Source organism: Polypterus senegalus, chromosome 7 (genome assembly GCF_016835505.1).
Source record: "Polypterus senegalus isolate Bchr_013 chromosome 7, ASM1683550v1, whole genome shotgun sequence".
Classification (NCBI taxonomy): Eukaryota; Metazoa; Chordata; class Cladistia; order Polypteriformes; family Polypteridae; genus Polypterus; species Polypterus senegalus.
In genome coordinates, this window is record NC_053160.1 from 122,584,274 (window position 1) to 122,606,613 (window position 22,340).

Consider the following 22,340-nt stretch of genomic DNA (forward strand, 5'->3'; position numbering starts at 1 on the left):
AGAAAAAATATGGAGATGAAGGTGCAAACCCATGCTGTGAATCTTACAAATGAACCATACTAGCGTTCCCTTTCCTCAAACCAATACCAAATGATGCGAGTAAAGCTTGCACTAATTGTCAAAACATTTCTTTGGACAAGCATTGAGGAAAGTCAGCCCTTGATGTCCACCTGTCTACTTTCTGTCCATAAAAAGCTATTGATGAGAATCCATTCTTCAGGCAAATATTCTACCACACCACGTCAATAAATGAAGGTAACAATTGAACCTAATGTTTAAAGAAGGATCTAACTCAAAGCATATAGCAGCAGATTCTCCTTCAAAATGGAACTTTGAAAGCATACAAAATACACTGGCATTGTTCAAAAAGCAATAGAGAATTATTATGCTGTATTAAATGCGTTGAGTTTGTCCATAAAGGTAATGTATTAAATTTACTGGGATGTTTAAAGGAACATCACTAATTTTTATAAAATATTAAAAAAAAAAACGTGTAATGATTTTTATATAGCAGGATATGTGTTTTATTTGTGAAAACATTTTTTTCTCCTGCCCTGATCACTCTCGGACGACGATGAGACTAAGCAGGCATTAAACAAATGAGGTATGGGCATTATGCATGGGCATGAGTTAACACACATTCATATTTTATACTCAAGTGTATTTGAAAATCTGGTCATTCTGTTTATTAGCAGAGAACTATATTGTTGGATGTGCCACAAAAACTGCATTTTGGTAATTCTCTGCCTTTGAAATTGGAGTTGTCTACATGAAAGTCAAATGTGAGCGTGCCTTGCAGTGGAGTCCTGCCCCTCCAAAACTTGCTCTGGACTTTGTATGGTGCTTTTATTAACTAATGATCCATGTTGCGGTCGTATTTAAATTCACTCATGCAACCACAAAATGCAGCAGTAGTGACTTTCACTTTCAAAACATGGATGAATCATATTTATTTATGTTTTGATTACTACACTCGCACCATAATAGGATATGAGTGCAAGTGGCAATTATAAGACCATTTTTATTTAAAGAACTGCAGGGTTTTCCTGCTTTACAAAGTCAGTTTATGTGCTATTTTTTAATATGAAGCACAATTTAAACATTTACATTAGTTTATATTTGTGTTCATTTGTAGTTCATATATGAAACAAAAAAACCAAACCAAAATAAAAAGTGATTTTTTTTATCCATAATTATTAGTTTATTTGTTATTGTGGTCTAGTATAGATAGGTGTCCAAAAATATTGCATATTTTAATCGACCCTTACCTGTGACCAAATTTATCTGAGAGGGTGAGTGAGTTTTTCCATTAAGCACGTTAGGAGGAAAAAGAGAAAGTTTATTATTACAGTATTTTTTTTTTTTTTACTATAGCCATAACTTTCAGCAAGGCATGAATTTGTATCGTTAAGTACAAATTCAGTTTATGAACAAGTCACTTCTCATATGCTTTTCTTTAACTACATGGCACTTTATTTATTTACTGGGGGGCTTCACCCCTGTTTACTTCACTCACTAACCCCACCACCCCCTCCCCCACCTGCGCTACGTGCCGTTGTGAAGAGGGGGCCTGAATGTACCCCAAGGAGACACGGCTGCTCCTCCTCAATCCCTCTTAAACAGTGATACAATGGGAAACAAATATAGTTTTTTTTTTTTTTTTTTTTAAAACTCCTCTTTGCTCCATCAGCTGCTGGCTTGCTGCTGCTGCTGTGCTGCGTGATCTGCATCTTGTGCGCCACTTTGAACGTTTAAGAGCCTGTACAGCTGCTGTCCTTTTGTCTCACTGCCTTCTCTTTCTTCTCCCCGAGACATTTTTTATATTCTTTATGACGTCCTACTTTGTCATCTACTCTTTGTTTTTTTCCAGCACCGGGTGTGGTTAAATCTCTGGGCACAAAGTCTAGTCTCGCGGGGCGTAAACATGTCTCTCTGAGAAGGTCATGTCTTGTCTTGTCCCAAGTTTTTTTTATATAATAGATTTATTTATTTTACAAACTAACCATCTTTTTTGGTTTAAGTGGGAGTATAGATTAGTTATTTAGTATTTAATCAAACTAGGCTATGCTAGGTATTGCCGGAAAAAAAAAAAAAATTCTGCATTGACAAAAAAATACTGACTGTTTTTATATTTCTGTGGCAGATAGAGGTGTATCAATGGAGCAGTATGGATCCTGTGTGCTCAACGATAACTGAAATTCTACTTGTGAAAGCTGAAAGTGCTCACCCAATCTATAAGGAATCGGTCAGCAGTCTATTAAAAACTTGTGGAAATTGCACAAGAGAAAGATGTGTTGTTGTCTTCTCACTTCAAGCATATGGGAAACAATATGGTCCTAACAACCACGTCTACCTGTCGTCTCTTAATGTGGCAGAAGGCCTGAAGAAACCACAAATATCAGTAATTGTTTTCTTTTTGTTTCTAATTGGTCAAAACACTTATGTCGGTCTAGGGGTAATTAGATCTCAAGGACTAGCAATAATAATAATAATGTACAGTGGTACATCGGTATACGTCCTTAATTGCTAACATTAATTTTATTTTAATTTTTTTCATTTTTATTACTATATAATTTAATATTGTTTCTTTGTATCAGTATACTGCTGCTGGATTATGTGAATTTCCCCTTGGGATTAATAAAGTATATCTATCTATCTATCTATCTATCTATCTATCTATCTATCTATCTATCTATCTATCTATCTATCTATCTATCTATCTATCTATCTATCTATCTATCTATCTATCTATCTATCTATCTATCTATCTATCTATCTATCTATCTATCTATCTATCTATCTATCTATCTAATCCTATTCTAGATCCTTTGACTTATACCAAACAGATTTTCCAAATAAGAAATAATGGGTAAATGATTAATCCGTTCCCATGAAAAAAAAATCCTATTGTTATTGGCATATTATACATTGATGAGGTTGTATAAAATAATTCAAACACTGCTTAATACTAAAATACATAAATACAAAAGCAATTACATGAAATAAATGAAAATTTAACCTCACTTTAATTTTTGCTAACGTCTTTGTTTTTCACAATCGTAGATACCATCGTTCTCGGCATACAGTACGCAGCAACCATGTCCCGGATACGCATGCCACCTTCATAGTTTTCAACAATCAATTCAAATTTACGCGAAAAAACACAAAATCACGTGAAAATTCACATAGAGTTATAGCGCGGGTTGTTCACTGAATGCTAGCAACTGGCGTACTGACGCTTGTGGGCAGTCGTGGCTTTGTCTCGAGAGAGGTGAACAAGGGTATCGTGCGAGTTGTAGCACGCGAGTCGTATTCCAAACAAAGGTCGTATACCAAGCAAAATTTTTCGCGTCCAAACAGGACGTATACTAAGTTGGATTTATTTCAAAGTGGACGTATACCTATGTACCACTGTAATTGCAATGATTTAACTTAATAGTTGTCCTTGTGCAGGTGACATTTAATATTCTTATCTCTTATCTTTTTAATCAATAAAATTGAACCAAATTAGATTTGGCACAGACAAGTCCATTTAAATTTGATTGATTTATTTCAAATTTTGATTGTAGGCCGTTATTGAACAGAGAAAGGAGGATTTCATTATCACCTTGAAGACTGCAGCCATTGCTCCTTATGTTTGGTTGGATGTGGGTGATATCCCTGGGCAGTTTGACACAAATGGATTCTTGATGCTGGAGAATTTGAAAAACATTACATTTTTGCCCTGGAAACCCACCACAATTGCTGAAATGAATAAGTCGCTCCAGATCACCTCACTTATGGATATTTCTTAATAGAAAACTAGTATTTCACTTGATAAAATATCAGCCATATTGGCAAAATCTATTGTTTCGCATTACTGTGAAATCTACTATTTGTTTTTGTATGAAGTATATAGTTTTTCGAACTATAAAAGTGCTGGTATGATAATTATAAAATAAACAATGTATGCAGGAAACAAATGTGTCCTAATTTTTCACACTAACAAGATCCATTTCCTCATCTTATTGTGATTAATTCCTCCATGTTGAAGAAGAATTATTATTGTTTGAGTTAAAGTGGAAACTTTGCTTTGTCCCGGTAATTTGTTGCCCTTTTGAATGTTGTTTGCTTTGGGTATTATAGATACAGTAATCTTGTTTTAGATTAGAACCACAAAAGCCATGCAGTTAGCTGCTATGGAGGGTTTATATTACTGTTGTATAGTGCATTTGAGTGTACGAGTTGATAGATAAACTTATTTAATGTATCTTCATGTATTTCACATGTTTTTATTTTACTTTTATTACTTTTATCTTTAAAAATCGTCTAGGACTTTATCTTTAACTGGGAAATAAGAGATAAGACATGAGTATCATGAAATGACTGATTTCAGAATGATACTGCATAGCAGAAGATGGATGCTTCCTGCTTTGAATTTATAGCTGCTAGATAATATAGTAATAGCACTTGATATTTGTCTTTAAAAGAGGATATCAATAAGTCATATTGTTTATCTAAAGTTGTTAAAATAGTTAATGACATTGCAAGGCAAGAAAACCTTAAAAACGTACACAAAGAACAAAGGTAGCAAACCTAGTTGGCTGGGGGCTGATGATGCATCAGAAGATAACAGTTTATTAATAGTGCTAGGAAAAATAACAACAGAGAAATACCGCAGAGTAGAGGTCAGCATTTCTATGGGACCCGACTAAAATTTAAGAACAGTGAGCGGATGTGGGCAAGTAGACTTTATTCCTGTGGTCATGAGTGGGCGGTCAAAGCATATGTGAACCTCTGGGGAAATTCTTGAAAATGAAATACATTAAGTTGGTATGATTACCGGTTGAATTGCTGTTTGTTTGGGGTTTTTTTTTCTCTTCTTTGCTTCATATATGCATAAACTAACCTTTGAGTGGACCGAGTCAGTGACATGTTTGGCTGTACGGCGGTCAGATTGCGTTTTTGCTTGGTGTGCATTATTTTAGTATGTATTTTAAATGCTTGTCTTAGCAGCCCCTGCCATACTACATCTATCTATCTATCTATCTTTCAAAGTAACAAGATTTTGTTTATCAAAGAAGATGCCCAGGAGCCAGAGGAAGGGCGTAATCTAAACATGATGCACGCTTTCATATTTGATGGTTCTTTATTCATTTTTATAATCAAACAATTTGGTCAATATAAATTTTTTAGTTTATACTCAACAACTTGGTAAATATTTTAGAACTTCCAAGGTTGATATCTCTTGCAAAATAACAAAAAAAAAAACACATAGGTGTAATTATTTTAATATTAATATTTTTTAACACATCAAATGCCTTAATATCTGAAGTAGAAGTGAAGACGGCTACATGCATCATAACCCGGGAGAAGCCATTGGTTTTAAGCATGATCAGTTTTGATGGAACATTTTGAAACTAATCTCGACAACTAGTCGGTCATGTCTGCTGACAAGCGCTCTCCCCATCAGAAGGTTTGTGCTTTTCAGAGTGAAGGTGAGCTTTAAGTTGCACATGTCCGCTCCACTCATTCTACATTTGGACCTAGTCACATGTTTAGTTTCTGGACACATTTAAGTTACAGTTGTCACGTCATTGAAGGCCAACTCTCATGTTGGCTCTTTGAACAGACCCTAAGCCGCACTCCTGTTATATGTATGTCACATTAGATCAGACAAAATACGTAGGTCTGTTGTTTGTTTACACAGTCTTAAGTAATGATCAAGACAAAATCGAGGGCAGTTTTTTTAGATTTTTATTTATATCAGCTAGACTACTATTAAATCACAAAAACAGGGCATTAATGGGGAAAAAAGAGGACTTCTTGTCACCTGGATCTATTCATCTGTTTATTATTTTATGAAAATAGATTGTCTTAGGTTGTATTGTTCTTAACTCCAGTTCTTAAATCCTTACACTGGCTCCCGGTTAGGTTTAGGGCAGATTTCAAAATCCTGCTTTTAACATATAAAGCATTAAATGGCCAAGGTCTGGCTTACTTGTCTGAACTTATCATGACTTTCAAACCAGAGGGCACATTAAGATCTCAAGATGCCGGTCTGCTTAGGATTCCATGAATTAATAAAATAACAGTGGGAGGTTGAGCTTTTAGTTACAGGGCCCCTAAACTGTGGAATGGTCTGCCTGCTTCCATAAGAGATGCCCCTTCGGTCTCAGCTTTTAAATCCGGGCTGAAGACTCACTACTTCAGTTTAGCATATCCTGACTAGAGCTGCTGATTAACTGTACAGACTGCATCTCTGTTGTCAGTCATTAGCACTAAAACATAAGTAACATGATAATTATAATTGGATACTAACCCTCACCTATTCTGTTTCTGTTCTCGGTACCCAAATGTGGCACTTGGTGCTACGGCCCACCTGTCAAGTTGTTTTGCCTGCCTAAGGTAAAGTCATCTCTGATGGAGGATCGCAGGAATCATGGGAAAGAGGGGTCCTTTCATCGGATTGGCTGGCCCAGCACTGTTTCAGCTGTGGAATGGCCAAATGGGGGTGGCAGCTTGATGGACAAGGTCTCCAGGACTCTAAAAATATCCAAATCTTCTTATGTGATATCATCTACTGTTAAATTCTGCTCCGTACTTCTAAAATTTTTATTTTTATACTGTATTGAGGATTTGTTCTGTGTATTGTATTGTATTGACCCCCTTCTATTGACACCCACTGCACGCCCAACCTACCTGGGAAGGGGTCTCTCTGAAGGTTTCTTCCATTTTTCCCTACAAGGTTTTTTTTGGGAGTTTTTCCTTGTCTTCTTAGAGAGTCAAGGCTGGGGGGCTGTCAAGAGGCAGGGCCTGTTAAAGCCCATTGTGGCACTTCCTGTGTGATTTTGGGCTATAAATTGTATTGTGAAAAAGAAAACCTACTGACTTACATCTGTGTGATGTGTTCCCCTCTTTTAGATTCTGCTGTTAGGCCCCATACCTACATGAAGTGCATTTTAAAGGAGAAGACGAGATGCAATCGAGAATGAAGTGGAAAGCAGGCGGAAAACTGGATGAAACTGTGCATGGTCTGAAGTATATCATTTTTGTCTGTCTGTCTGTTGAGGTTTGGGTTTCTCTCAGGTATGTCCTTTAACATCTCAAAAATTTGCTCTAAGTAGCATCTCATATATATCTCAACCATCTGCATCGCTTCCACCATCCTCACTTACTGATTGCCTTGCTGAGATCAAGTCTTGGTTCTCTTCTAACTTCTTGCAGTTGAACTCTAATAAAACTGAGGTGCTTCTTATGGGCACGAAATCTGCAATAGCGAAGGCATCAAAGATCTCAGTATTAATAGACAACACATCTGTTACCTGTACAGATCAGATAAAAAGCCTTGGTGTAATTCTGGACAGCATGTTGTCTTTTCAGTCTCACATTAGTTCTGTTACTCGAGCAGCTTACTTCCACCTGCATAACATTAATCGCCTGCGTCCATTTTTGTCAAATCACTCTACTGCCATTTTAGTCAACAGTTTGGTCACCTCCCGCCTGGACTATTGCAACTCACTTCTCTTTGGTCTGCCCCAAAAGTTACTACATAAACTTCAACTTGTTCAGAATTCGGCTGCTCGTATAATTACTAAAACACCCGACTCTGATCACATTACACCTGCTATTCAGCAGCTTCATTGGCTGCCAATAAAGTTTAGGGTCAACTACAAAATTTTAGTCCTTACATATAAGGCTATTCATAATCTTGCCCCTACATATCTCTCACAGCTCCTACAAGTCATTAAACCCTCTCGTATGCTCAGATCCTCTTCTTCCATCAACTTAAATAATCCAGCAGCACGTCTTGTCACGATGGGATATCGAGCGTTTAGCAGATCAGCACCCTCCTTATGGAACTCATTACCTGCCTACCTTAGGAACATGACTACCCTTCACCGATTTCAGGCTAATCTTAAAACTCGTCTGTTCAAAATTGCTTATTCACTGTAATTGTTACTGGTGTTTTATCTGATGTTTTATTTGGATTTTAAATTTTTTAGTCATTGAATGTTTATTTTTTTATCTGGTTGTACAGTGACCTTGAGTTTTTGAAAGGCGCTTCAAATAAAATGTATTATTATTATTATATTATTATCTGCTAATCGGCCTGGTATAAGTGATTTTTGGGCATGAATTAAAATAAATAAGTGTAATTTTTTGTGTATCAAAAATCACAAGGCTAAAACATCACCAATAATATAATGCTTTATACAAATTACATATATTACAGTGTGAATGTTTGAAATTACAACTATAGTAATAGCTACCAGTGAGTATGTTCTTTATGTACCAAATTCATATTGTTGTAATCATCATTTTCAATATGTATAGCAAGAAAGTATATTTAATCAAAATTACTTGTAACTGGGTAGCAAATACACATTTATAATATACCGAGATCACTTTTGACTTGTGCATAACTGCGTCTGTTTAGTACTATATTTATACAAAAGTATGTCATTGAAAGTAATTTGCACCTTCCATCTAATTGTCTCTTTTCTTTTACTCCCTGCTACAACTTGTCTTTCACTAACCCAGAGCTGTTCTAGCTGTCTTGATTATATGCCCTCTGTCATGAAACCATTTAAGACCTACTGTACAGTGATACATTTAAATACAGTAATATGTTTTAGGTGGGGGCTAAATGAAAGATCTACATTATGACCTACTTATGGCAAATCATCAGGGTTATAACTTTGTTTTACGCTTCTGTCATATGGTGCCGATATGTAGCGTGTTAGGCACAGACATGCAAGTTACTGCGGATACTCCAGGAGTAGATTAGAATTTAGGACTGAACTAAGACCTATGAGGGACACGAGCTCTTGAAGCACATAAACACTGGAAATGATCAAAATGAGAATGAAGACCTAGTATTTTCTGAACTAAAAAAGCATTTTTAGGCATTCCTGTGAAATGAGTGGAGGTGAATGAGTTATAAAAGTACCTAAAATCTGTGGTTGTTAACTCACAGAGCAGCATCAGATAGTCTATCAGTTTCAAATGAGGTGCACACTAAACACCCTTGACTTGAGTTTAAGGAAGTTAGCTAAAAAAAAAGAATGAATAATTAATTCACAGTGCAGGTGTAACACAAGAGCAAGCAAGATAAAAGTTTTTAATCAGAGTATAGCATAAAGTCAGTGAAACTTATGGGATATTAATCTGGTCAGTTAAGTAGCAGAGGGGGTTGTTAATCAGTTTCAGCTGCTGTGGTGTTAATGAAATTAACAACAGATGCACTAGAGGGGCAACAATGAGATGACCCCCAAAACAGGAATGGTTTAACAGGTGGACGCCACTGACATTTTTCCCTCCTCATCTTTTCTGACTGTTTCTTCACTAGTTTTGCATTTGGCTACAGTCAGTGTCACTACTGGTAGCATGAGGCGATACCTGGACCCTACAGAGGTTGCCCAGGTAGTCCAACTTCTCCAGGATGGCACATCAATACGTGTCATTGCCAGAAGGTTTGCTGTGTCTCCCAGCACAGTCTCAATGGTGCATGACAATGCCTGGCCTCATGTGGTGAGAGTATGCAGGCAGTTCCTGGAGGAAGAAGGAATTGACACCATTGACTGGCCACCACACTTTCCTGACCTAAATCCAATAGAACACCTCTGGGACATTATGTTTTGGTCCATCCAATGCCACCAGGTTGCACCTCAGACTGTCCAGGAGCTCAGTGATGCCCTGGTCCAGATCTGGGAGGAGATCCCCCACAACACCATCTGTCATCTCATTAGAAGCATGCACCGATGTTGTCAGGCATGTATACAAGAACACAGGGGCCATACAAAGTGCTGCGTACAATTTTGAGTTGCTGCAATTAAATTTTGGCAAAATGGACTAGCCTGCCACATAATTTTTTCACTCTGATTTTTGGGGCGTCTTTGAATTCAGGGCTCTGTAGGTTGATCATTTTCATTTCCATCAAACGATGTGGCATCCTTTCGTTCCTAACACATTACCCAGTCTATATCAGTATAGATATCCAGGAGGATTTCTTTTTCCCATTGAGATCTGAAGTGTTTTCAAAGTGTTCCTTTAATTTTTTTGAGCAGTTTATATATACAGTATATATATATATATATATTTATATTTATATATATATATATATATATTTATATTTATATGTATATATATATATATATATATATATATATATATATATATATATATATATATATATATATATATAGCCGTGTTGACCATGTGGACAGCATTTTCTTTATACCATATTTGTAGTATTTTTTTTTCTTTTTAATGCCAAGAGATAGTATTATTGGCAGGCAGTATGTCATAGTGGTTAAGGCCTTGGACTTCAGACCCTGAAGCTGCTGGTTCAAACCCCACTACTGACACTGTGTGACAAAGAGCACATCACTTCACCTGTTTGTGCCCCATTTGGAAAAACAAATGAAATGTGACCAATTGTACCTCAGGTTTTGTAAGTGACCTTGGATAAAGGAGTCAGGCAAATAATAAGTACTAATAAAATTATGAGACCACTGGAGCGGCTTATTCTTGAACATGTTATACACAATTGCCTGTGTGGAAAACATCCCTGCATTAGATAAATTCCTGCTATTTTCTGCTTTTCCTAAGCACAGCTTTACAGGAAATTGTATTTTTTTTTTACATTTTTTTTATTTAAATTGGTAATCAGTGTGAGTAATGTGAAGTCTATATATATATATATATATATTATTATTATTAAATGTTTAAACTTTTCATTTGTTTGTTGTTCACTCAAGTCTAGTATTTCTTTGCATGTTTTCCGTCAGTTATTTGTAGTTCCCCTTTAAAGTCCTCAGATGTGAATGTACTGTATATGTAAAGCAGTGCTTGAAGTGGATGTACGTAAGTACCAGTACCCTACTTGTTAAACTGATGAATTAACTCACACGAGGAGCGTGAAGCGTTTCCCCATTCAAAAATCAAACACCACTCCCTAATGCTGAGTGCACAGAGTGTGATTTGAACGTGATATTAAGCCCAATTTGCAGTTGCCGATTTGATTTTTCTGAGTTGTCCTGAATTTTCAGCGTCATTGGCCGTGCAGTGTGAAGGGTTGCGATGCCTGACTGAATGTTAACGATTGAGCCGTCGTGCGATCGGAACAATCTGTCATGTTGGCCCCCTTGTAGTGGTAGAGTCTCACGACCCACCCTAACCCACAGTTAGTGCTTTTTTGATGAGTGAGTGAGTGAGTGAACGAGTCAATTTTGCATTCTGTGTCCAGTATAAAGACCAGCCATATTACCCAGGTTTGCCAAGAACATCATTCAAATCATTTACAGTGGTGTATACTGAAGGGTATAAAGGTGGATTATAAAAATAACGAAATGACCCTGTCAACAGTGAAACGTTGTAATGACATCGTTATCTTTCAAAGGGAATGTGTCCGGTGTTCTGCATATCTCGCCTGTCCCTTAACACCACTTCCCAGCAGGGTGTGCGGAGCCTGAAGGAGACCTGATGCCGGTTTACAGCAGCGTTTGGGAGAAGAAGACCAGATGGTGTGTTTTTTTTTTTTTTGTGTGTGGTGTTTGTTGGAAAGAAGAAGAAAGCGTACACCGACCCAACTGTATCCTGAGTCAGTAGGCACCTGCCTGCCTACGCTGGCCTCTGAGGGACTTTGTGGTTTGACATGAGAGGCGCGCTGCTGAAGCCTGCTGCACAGAACCTCAGGACAGAATTGGCCTTTCTTGGGATCTGCTGGACGTTTCACTAAAACATCAGTACTTTTGCATTTGGCTTTCTCCATGGAATGTCCACAACCTGGACTGTAAATCTGATTTTTTTTCCTTTCCCTATGGTGGTCTTCATGGTTTGTGTAAAGTGTGCACATTGATTTCATACACTGAAAGTTACTTTAGTGCTTGCTATACGTAAGGAAGTTTACTGTCTGGGAGGATGGAAACTTGAACGGTTTGACATTGGCCACTCTGTACAAAATCAAGTAAATTGTAATCCCTAGACTTGGGGGGCTTTAAGGACTTTATGCTTTCTCATATATGCCCTGTTGGATGCGTGGAAGCCTGTGATTGGCTGAAAGGGGCTTTTATTAAAAGGGAAGTGATGGTGATTGCTTTCTTAAATAAAATTGAACATGTCGTGATAAGTAGTCGCTGTGGAAATTTTAAATAATCGCGCTCCAAAAAGTGTAATCTCGAATTAGGGTGGGTGTGTTCCGTACGAATGTGTTTCGCTCAGCTGTTAATTGCGCCGCACACGCACGCCTCAGTCAGGTGTCTCAATGGTGCCGCTCTTTGCACTTACATTTGCCCAGTTAGAGAGGCAGCGACGGAGACAGGAAAAGCAAAGAACGGGGAGACCAGCAGCTGAGCCATGAGAACAACATTGGGTTGCGAGGCAGGAGAGCGAGAAGGACGACGAGAGGACAACTGACCCCGAGTGGTCTGGCTGATGTCGCTCGAGGCAGCTAAGAAACGGGTCGGGTTGGTGAAGACCGCGGCTAATGAGGGAGACGAAGAGGGAGTTGTGCTGAGCCCATCCAGGAGTGGAGAGAACATTGACTCGATGACTATGTCGTTGGTTATTATTTTAAGTCTTGAATTTAAACTCACAGATTGTCGCTGTTTTAAATGAGTATTTATTTGTTGCCAATTATGCACTGCACTTTGGACAGTTTGATTTGGATCGTTTTAATAAAAGCACTCTTCACTTTTTCACACCTGCCACTTGCTATGTACGTGTCCTCATTTTCCTGGCTCATCTTGGTAACGTTCGCGATGATCGCGGGTTCAAGAGGCTCCCAGAAAGAACTGGTAGTGTGGAGCCAACCTGTACTAACGCATGTTCAGCTGGACAGCAGAATATGTCTTTTTTATTATAATTCAAAAATATGATTTCAGAATGGCACAGGACCCTATCTTAACCAGCTGTTCAAAAAACTTGGAATTTTGCATTGAGAGATGAAATTTTTGATCCGCCTTCTCAAACTATGTGCCAGGCATACCGTCCTCTTAGCTTTACTTGGTGCGTAAATGGTGAGTGTTTGTTCATAGCCAGTTGTCACCAGAGGCCATTCTTGTCACTTTCTTAGCTGGCCTGTTCCTCCATTGCTTACAATGTGTCTTTGTCTGTCGGCAATCAAACTTCGTATTGAGCTTGATGTTCTTTCATCTCCTTCTTATCTTGTATATCATTTCTGCATTTCTTTTCATCACACCGTTGCTCACCCACAAGCCCATCTGTCTCCAAACAGGGTGGTGTAATTCAGTGCCAAGTGGAGCCTACGATGCCCCCCAGAGTTGAAGACAGTGATGGCTTTGCCCATCAGCTCATTTGACAACCTTATTTAGCTCGGGCTCCACCACCAGTGCCTATTTCTATTTCTGCCAATCTGGGAGAGACGTTTTTTATTCATTTATTTTTTTTCATGTTTGGATTTTTGGGCCAGTTAGCTTTTATTCCAGAGGTTCCCAAGGTTTTTTGGTTTATGACCCCGTTTTGAAATCTGAGCATTTTGGCTGTTTGAAATACTGACATTCACGTCCTATTCAATACATTGTTTAATGTTTTTTTTTTTTTGTATTGTTAAATATTTTCTTGTCCATTAGCATATCAAGTGAACCCAAGGTTGGTAAATGTTGCTGTATGGCATTGCTGTCTATCACAGGGCCTACTTGTGCAGTTACGTCAGGCATGTCCAAAGTCCGGCCCGCGAGTCAATCACGGCCCAAGACTGGGTTTTATATAGCCCACGCCTTTTGTCTCAAAATGTGTTATTTTTGGCCTGCATGCACAAGAAGAATGAATAAATCATAATCAGCTGACTATACTTCCTTAGAAGGTTGGTGTCCTTCAACATCTGCAATAAGATGCTGCAGATGTTCTATCAGACGGCTGTGGCGAGTGTCCTCTTCTACGCGGTGGTGTGCTGGGGAGGCAGCATAAAGAAGAGGGACGTCTCACACCCGGTCAGACTGGTGAGGAAGGCAGGCTCTGTTGTAGGAATGAAGCTGGACAGTTTAACATCTGTGGCAGAGCGACGGGCGCTGAGCTGACCCTGTCAGACATGGACAATCCACCGCATCCACTGAACAGGATCATCTCCAGACAGAGGAGTAGCTTCAGCGACAGACTGAGGAGATCGTTCCTCCCCCACACTATGCGATTCTTTAGTTCCACCCGGGGGGGTAAACGTTAACATTATTCAAAGTTATTGTCTGTTTTTACATGCATTTTTATTACTCTTTAATTAATTTATTTTTTTTGTATCAGTATACTGCTGCTGGGTTATGTGAATTTCCCCTTGGAATTAATAAAGTATCTATCTATCTATCTATCTATCTATCTATCTATCTATCTAACATGCAGTTTCTCTTTTGAACTCATGGTGGCAGCACTTTATAACAGAGTCTGCCAACTGCCATAAAACCTCAAACAGAAAATGATTGAATGACGGACCAATCACAGCTCTCGCTGGATGCGCGATGCTGTGGGGCTTGGGTGGGCTTAACACCGAGGATTCTGCAGGTGTTAACTGCCAGTTTGAAGGTACACTGTATGGCTGTGTAACATTTGCTGTGCCCCTCCAACTGCCATGGCTACAGCAAGTAAAAAAAGGAAAGTTGATCATGAAGGACGCCGCTTCCAGGCAAGGTGGAACTTACAATATTTTTTCACTGAAAACCGAAACAACTGTGTCTGCCTAATTTGCCACAAGACTGTTTCTTTGTATAAGGAATATAATGTGAAGAGACACTACGACAAAAACATGCTAGTACATATGACAAGCTATCAGAGATTGACTGTGCTGAAAAAGTGAAGCAACTCGAGGAGAGCTTAGCTGCCCAGCAGCCGTTCTTTACGCGGGCCCAGGAGTCAAATGAGAACAAAAATCACCAAAGCTAGCTATGAAGTGGCTGTGTTAATTGCTAAACACGGAAAACCTTTTACAGAAGGCGAGTTTGTTAAAAACTCTGTCGTGAAAATTGAAGAACACATTTGCCCCCCGAAAATAAGAAAAACTTTGCCAACATTTGCTTCGCTCGTAACAGTGCGGCACGGAGAACTGAAGAGCTGTCATCAGATGTTAGAAGACAACTGGGAGACAAGTCAACAAATTCAGATTTTTTTTTCTTGGCCTGCAATGCGTCAGACATGCTCAGTTACTGATTTTTTGAGAGGTGTTGATGGTGACATAAACATAACAGAAGAGATGCTGGACCTCAAAAGCCTCAAAGGCCAGACAAAAGGAACTGGTTTATTCCATAATGTTTGTTCAGCTTGTTGATGACATGAAACTACCATGGAGCAAGCTTAGTGGGATTATTACAGATGGTGCGCCTGCCATGGCTGGTGAACAAAGTGGATTGTCCACGCTTATCTGTAACAAAGTCAGCGATGCTCTTAAACTCCATTGCATCATTCATCAGCAGGTTCTTTGCGCTAAACCTCTAAGATTTGATCATGTCATGAATCCGGTGGTAAAGACAATTCATGCCATCCGTTCTAAAGCTCTATACCACCGCCAGTTCCGGCAGTTCGTGCTTGACATCCAGGCTGAATATGGAGATGTAATACATCACGACGACGTGAGGTGGCTCAGCACTGCAGCGATTTTTCTCTCTTAAAGGGGAGATTGGACAGCGTTTGGCTGAAAAGAAACAGCAATACAAGAACTGTCAGATGCTGAGTGGATAGCAGACTTGGCGTTTTTGGTTGACATAACGAAGCACCTGACAGCGCTGAACGTCAGCCATCAAGGACAAAACGCAGTAGTCAGCCAACTATAGTCACACATAAAGGCCTTTAAAATGAAACTGCAGCTTTTCCAGAGACACGTGTCACCAACGGAGCCCCGCACCACATATTTCTCAGCGTCCCGGAATGTCATGGTTGGTAATACGGGTGTACAAACAAAGGGGTATCTCTTTGCTAGCGAGTTCAACGACCGCTTTCGAGATTTTGCCGCAATTGAAAAGGACTTGTTGCTATTCTCTTCTCCCTGATGAGGCTCCAGCTCGCCTACTGCTAGAGCTGACTGAGCTTCAGTGTGACAACGAGTGCCGTAGCCGACAGCAGCAGATCTCTCTCGTGCCATTTTACCGGCAGCTGGATAAAGGCAAGTTTCCAGAAATGCGAACATTTGCAAAGAAAAGGTTAAGCTTGTTTGGCTCTACATATTTGTGTGAGCAGACTTTCTCTGTTCTGAACTTAAACAAGAACCGCTTGAGATCAAGACTTAGTGACTCCCACCTACGTGACATTTTACGCATGTCTACTACTGCTCTCGAAGCAGACCTGGTCAGGGTACTGAAATCCAGATCTGTTTCCCCCTTCACATTCGTGGCAATAGCCTACCTGTTGCTTTCTTATCAGAATTAGACACAGCTGTATTGTACAGAGTTTCTGAATGTTTTCAATTTCTGCTAGAAATTTAATAACTTGTATGCTGTGATCTGTATATCTAATTTATGTGAAAATGACAACATTAAATAACAGAATATTCATATGCATCTTTTATTGTTTAAAATAATGTCATCAGGGCCTGTTGGCCCTCGGGCACTTTCACATTATCAAATCTGGCCCTCCTTGAAAAAGTTTGGACACCCCTGGTTTACATATTGTGATAAAGGCGCTATATTGCGCCTGACCCGGCTACAGACTGACTCAGAGACACGTGTAAGAATACAACTGACTTTATTTTCTTCAGCTGGTGGGCACGTCTTCCTTGTACTCCCTCCAGCCACGACACAGTCCCAAAAACACTTAGTTTGGTTAACGCATAACTCTCCACCTTGGCACCACCACTCCTCCCAGGCAACCTCATCCTCTTCCTCCTAATTCTGGCTCCTGAGTGGTGGATGCTGGCCCTTTTTATAGCCCACCCAGAAGTGCTCCAGGTGCTTGATCAGCTGTTGCTAATTGCACTTCCGGGCGGGGCTCTAGAGGTGTCCAGGTTGGCTCCAGGATCCATGCAGCACCCCCTGGTGGCCACCCCAGATCCCCACAGGGTTGGGGGGAACTCCATCTCCCATGAAACCCTGCAGGAAACTGAGGCAGCAACGTCAAGCAGGGAGGCTGCCACCAAGCATCCCGGGGGAGGTACTGAGGAGCCCATGGCTGTTCCCCCGGAACATAAGAAGAAGGGGGTCCCGGCTGCCCGCCACAATATATATATATATACATACACACACACACACACACACACATTACAGTAGTCTATTAGTCCATCAACTTACACTTGCAAAGCTTAATTTAGGACTAAATATAATTTTATAAAATGTAAAGTATTCATATGCCAGCCAGTTTTTTATGGGCATATTCAGGATTGTGTATGGAGTAATGCTTTAATTTTATTGCCCACTGGTGAGCCATAATTCAGAAACCAGAAAAATAAAAAATCCTAGTGTAGAGCTCTCATTAAAGAACCTGTCACTTACTCTGAAAACAAAAGTGTTCTGTTATATTCTTGCAAAACTCACAGAAAACAAGGTTTGTGGTTCAAATGGTTAGCTTCTGCCATCTTAAATGCTGACAACTGAGTAGACTCGAGGGCGACGAGCCCTCCAAGCCGTTGCACCACAGAAAGCTGTGTCAGGCAAGAAATGTGAAAGAGCTCTGACACTGGGCACCGATTCTGAAATCGCTGTTTATGGTCGCCCAGGAAATTAATCTCATTGTGTAAAATGAAAAGTGGGACGGGCGTAATGCAGCGCGTGGAGTCGAGCAACGTCACCAGCAACTCCGACCAGAAAACGTGGAACCTAAAAACAAGCCCTATAGAGGTGGGAGGCCTAAATGTCAACGGTCACGCTTTCTCTAACTTGTTTCTTTTGTTTAACTTCATCACTTGTTTTTGGCTTACTCCTTTACCTCATAATATCTCTTACTTGTTTAAATGCCGTTAATAAAAAAGGCTGCTGTCTTTTAGAACATTAGAACAATTTAGACGAGAACAGGCCATTTTAAAATACAAGTCTCGATCCACTATACTAATTCCCTTCATAATTTTAAACACTTCATTCATGTCACCTCTTAATCTTCTTTTGCTTAAACTGTAAAGGCTCAGCTCTTTTAATCTTTCCTCAAAATTCAACCCCTGGAATCAGCCTCGTTGCTCTTCTCTGGACCTTTGAGTGTTGAGTGTGTGAGCGACCAGATGTGCCATGTGTGACATTTGTTTCCATAGATCTGAAGGGAATCCTCTGAGATGCTCCTGCTTTGGTTTCTGTGACTCTGCTTCACGAGACTTGACTTTGAATGCTTTCTTTAACACTGTGGCCACAGCAGCAGCTGAAGATATGAAAAGGCTCTGGTTTACCGTGAAATGGTGTCTGAGATTATGTCTTAACTTAATTTGTACTAATTCTATTGTACTGGATTATAGTTTGGAGGAGGCAATGACAGATTGGCCATCTAGCCTCCTTGTGAAGAGGATTACTCGTGTTCTGTTTTGTGTGTTGTGTTTTCCCCATTTTTTGATGCCGATTGCACGCCCGACCAAGCGTAAAGATCTTAGCGACATTGACAAGGGCCTAATTGTGATGGCTAGTCAACTGGGTCAGAACATCTCCAAAACAGCAGGTCTTGTGGGGTATTCCTGGTATTCAGTGGTTAGTACCTACTAAAGGAAGGCCAGCCAGTGAACCGATGACTGTGTGATGGGCACCCGAGGCTCACTGATGAACGTGAGGAGTGAAGGCTAACCAACAGAAGAGCTACTGTAGCGCAAATTGCTGAAAAACGTAATGCTGCCCGTGAAAGAAAGGTGTCAGAACACACAGTGCATCACAGCTTGCTGTGTAGCCACAGACCAGTCAGAGTGCCCATGCTGCCCCCTGTTCACCACTGAAAGTGCCAAAAATGGGCATGCGAGTGTCAGAACTGGACCATGGAGTAAAGGAAGAATCTGACCTGGGGGGTATTTCCGTACGTCGCTTAAATCATCCGAGATCAGATGCTTCAACTTGGATGAGTTAATGTCGGTGAAACTCATCTGGGATAATTCGATATTTCAAACGCAGCCGTGTAGTAGATTAGTCGAGCTGGATCTAATCATCCGAGACGAATGCACGCGCCCGCACTAACTGAAAAGCCCGTATATATTGAGTCTAGAAAACATGATCAGCAAGTCTTTGATAGGCTGCAACAAAATGACGAAAGAACGGGTGCATGTTTTTTTCACATAAGCGGATCAGGACCTGTTTATCGAAGGATATAAAGAATTTTAAGATTTAATATGCACAAGGGGTAACACTGCAAAAGCAGCCCAAACCAGAAAAGACGACTGGCACAAAGTGGCCGACAAATTAAAAGCCAAGTAGTGTGCATTGTACTTACTGAATGCAGCGTTTCATTTCCTATGTGTCAGATTAATTATTATTTAATATGTCATAATTCCAGATCAAATGTGAGCACAAGGAGAACATGGGAACAAGTTAAAGTGAAGTACAAGAATATAATTTAAACTGGTAAATATTGGTATATAACTATTTAAAGAATTTTTGACATAAAGAATCATACAGTTGTGCTTGAAAGTTTGTGAACCCTTTAGAATTTTCTATATTTCTGCATAAATATGACCTAAAACATCATCAGATTTTCACTGAAGTCCTAAAAGTAGACAAAGTGAAACCAGTAAAACAAATTAGACAAAAATATTATACTTGGTTTAACTTGGTATTTATACTTGGTTATTTATTTATTGAGGAAAATGATTGAATATTACATATTTGTGAGTGGCAAAAGTATGTGAACCTCTAGGATGATCAGTTAGTTTGAAGGTGAAATTCAGGTCAGGTGTTTTCAATCAATGGGATGACAATCAGGTGTGAGTGTGCACCCTGTGTTATTTAAAGAACAGGATCTATCAAAGTCTGCTCTTCACAATACATGTTTGTGGAAGTGTATCATGGCACAAACAAAGGAGATTTCTGAGGACCTCGGAAAAAGAGTTGTTGTTGCTCATCAGGCTGAAAAAGGTTACAAAACCATCTCTAAAGAGTTTGGACTCCACCAATCCACAGTCAGACAGATTGTGTACAAATGGAGGAAATTCAAGACCATTGTTCCCTTCCCCAGGAGTGGTCGACCAACAAAGATCACTCCAAGAGCAAGGCATGTAATAGTCGGTGAGGTCAAAAAGGACCCCAGGGTAACTTCTAAACAACTGAAGGCCTCTCTCACATTGGCTAATGTTCAAGGTCATGAGTCCACCATCAGGAGAACAAATGGTGTGCATGGCAGGGTTGCAAGGAGGAAGCCACTGCTCTCCAAAAAAAACATTGCTGCTCGTCTGCAGTTTGCTAAAGATTACATGGACAAACCAGAAGGCGATTGGAAGAATGTTTTGTGGACGGATGAGACCAAAATAGAACTTTTTGGTTTAAATGAAAAGCGTTATGTTTGGAGAAAGGAAAACACTGCACTCTAGTTTAAGAACCTTATCCCATCTGTGAAACATGGTGGTGGTAGTATCATGGTTTGGGCCTGCTTTGCTGCATCTGGGCCAGGCTTGCCTTCTTTGATGGAACAATGAATTCTGAATTATATCAGAGAATTCTAAAGGAAAATGTCAGGACATCTGTCCATGAACTGAATCTCAAGAGATGGTGGGTCATGCAGCAAGACAACTACCCTAAGCACACAAGTCTTTCTACCAAAGAATGGTTAAAGAAGAATAAAGTTAATGTTTTGGAATGGCCAAGTCAAAGTCCTGACCTTAATCCAATCGAAATGTTGTGGAAGGACCTGAAGAGAGAAGTTAATGTGAGGAAACCCACCAACATTCCAGAGTTGAAGCTGTTCTGTACAGAGGAAGGGGCTAAAACTCCTCCAAGCCGGTGTGCAGGAATGATCAAAAGTTACAGGAAACGTTTAGTTGCAGTTATTGCTATAAAGGGGGTCACACCAGATACTGAAAGCAAAGGTTCACATACTTTTGCCACTCACAAATACGTAATATTCAATCATTTACATTAATAAATAAATGACTAAGTACTGTATAATATTTGTGGCAGGATGCAGTGGTCACTTCATTTCAGGTAAAGGATGGTCATTGCATATATTTGTTCTCATTGTGTGCCATAGGTATTTTTTTTTTTGTGGGGTCAGTTGCAGGGAATGTCATATCCCTATAACTTGTGTCTGACCAACAAGATATTGACGAAGGCCAAATATCTGATGAAGACACTGTGTCTGATTATTCATCAGAAGGAGAGGTACATTTTCCAAATAACATTTGATCAGACTCCATTCTGATCAGTCCCATGTGCCTGAATCACATTTAGAAATCCTGGGTAATAAGAATATTAGGCTGATTGTGAGATTCTTTACGGAACTGTGGGTGTTTTTGCCTGTGTACCTGCAATGGCATGAAATGCTTCTTTTATTGTCTGCACACGCAGATGTCCAGAGAACACTATGAAAACCCGAAGGAAATATTTCACAGCCAAGCAGACTTGTGTGAGCTAATCCTTGTTTACATAAAACAAAGGTTAGAAGATTTGGATCTGCTGCTATGACAACACATCCAGCAAGAGTTTCGAAAAACTGACAGATCCAGGATCAGGCCAAATCGTCAACTATTACATCCGGCTCAACGAGTAATCCACATATGAAAAATACCCCCTGGTCTGACAAATCATATTTTCTTTTAGATCATGTGGATGGCCAGGTGCATGTGCGTCATTTATCTTGGGAGGAGATGGTAGCAGGATGCACTATGGGAAGAAGGCAAGCCACTGGAGGCAGTGTGATGTTCTGCTGGGAAACCTTGGGTTCTGGCATTCATGTGGATGTTGCACTGACACAAACCTCTTACCTAAAAGATTGCTGCAGACCACATACACCCGTTCATACCAACGGTATTCCCTAATGGCAGTGGCTTCTTTCTGTACAATAATGCACCTTATCACACTGCAAAAAAAAAAATGTTCAGGAATGGTTTGAGGAACATGACAAAGAGTACAAAGTGTTGACTTGGCCTCCAAATATTTCAGATCTCATTCTGATCAAGCATCTGTGGGATGTGCTGGAAAAACAAGTACAATCCATGGAGGCTCCATTTCAACTTACAGGACTTCAATGGGCTTAAAAGGTCTGCTGCTAGCATGTTGGTGTCAGGTACCACAGGACACCTTCAGAGGTTTTGTGTAGTCCGTTATGCTTCGATGGGTCAGGTGGCACAAGGGGATCCTATACAAAACTTTGGCTGAAGTTTAAGTATGAGCATTCACTTGATAGTTCTAATTCCAGTTGCATGTTGTTGTGAAATGAGTCACAGAACCAACCAGTCTGGAGGTGCTCAGCAACTTTCATTGGCTCATGAGAAGAAAGTGGAGAACACAGTTTATTCTTTTCTGAAAGATATGGCC

The 22,340-nt window shown here is 39.8% G+C and overlaps 1 protein-coding gene across 1 annotated transcript in view; it reads left to right on the forward strand.

Annotated features, from left to right (window-relative positions):
- manba (mannosidase, beta A, lysosomal) overlaps positions 1-3,958 on the forward strand; it is a 51,328-nt gene extending 47,370 nt beyond the window's left edge. Inside the window, exons 16-17 of the mRNA XM_039759227.1 lie at positions 2,144-2,401; positions 3,570-3,958. Coding sequence (XP_039615161.1) covers positions 2,144-2,401; positions 3,570-3,794 — 483 coding nt within the window. The 3' untranslated portion in view covers positions 3,795-3,958. The remainder of the gene's footprint in view (positions 1-2,143; positions 2,402-3,569) is intronic.
- Positions 3,959-22,340: the final 18,382 nt, after the last annotated feature.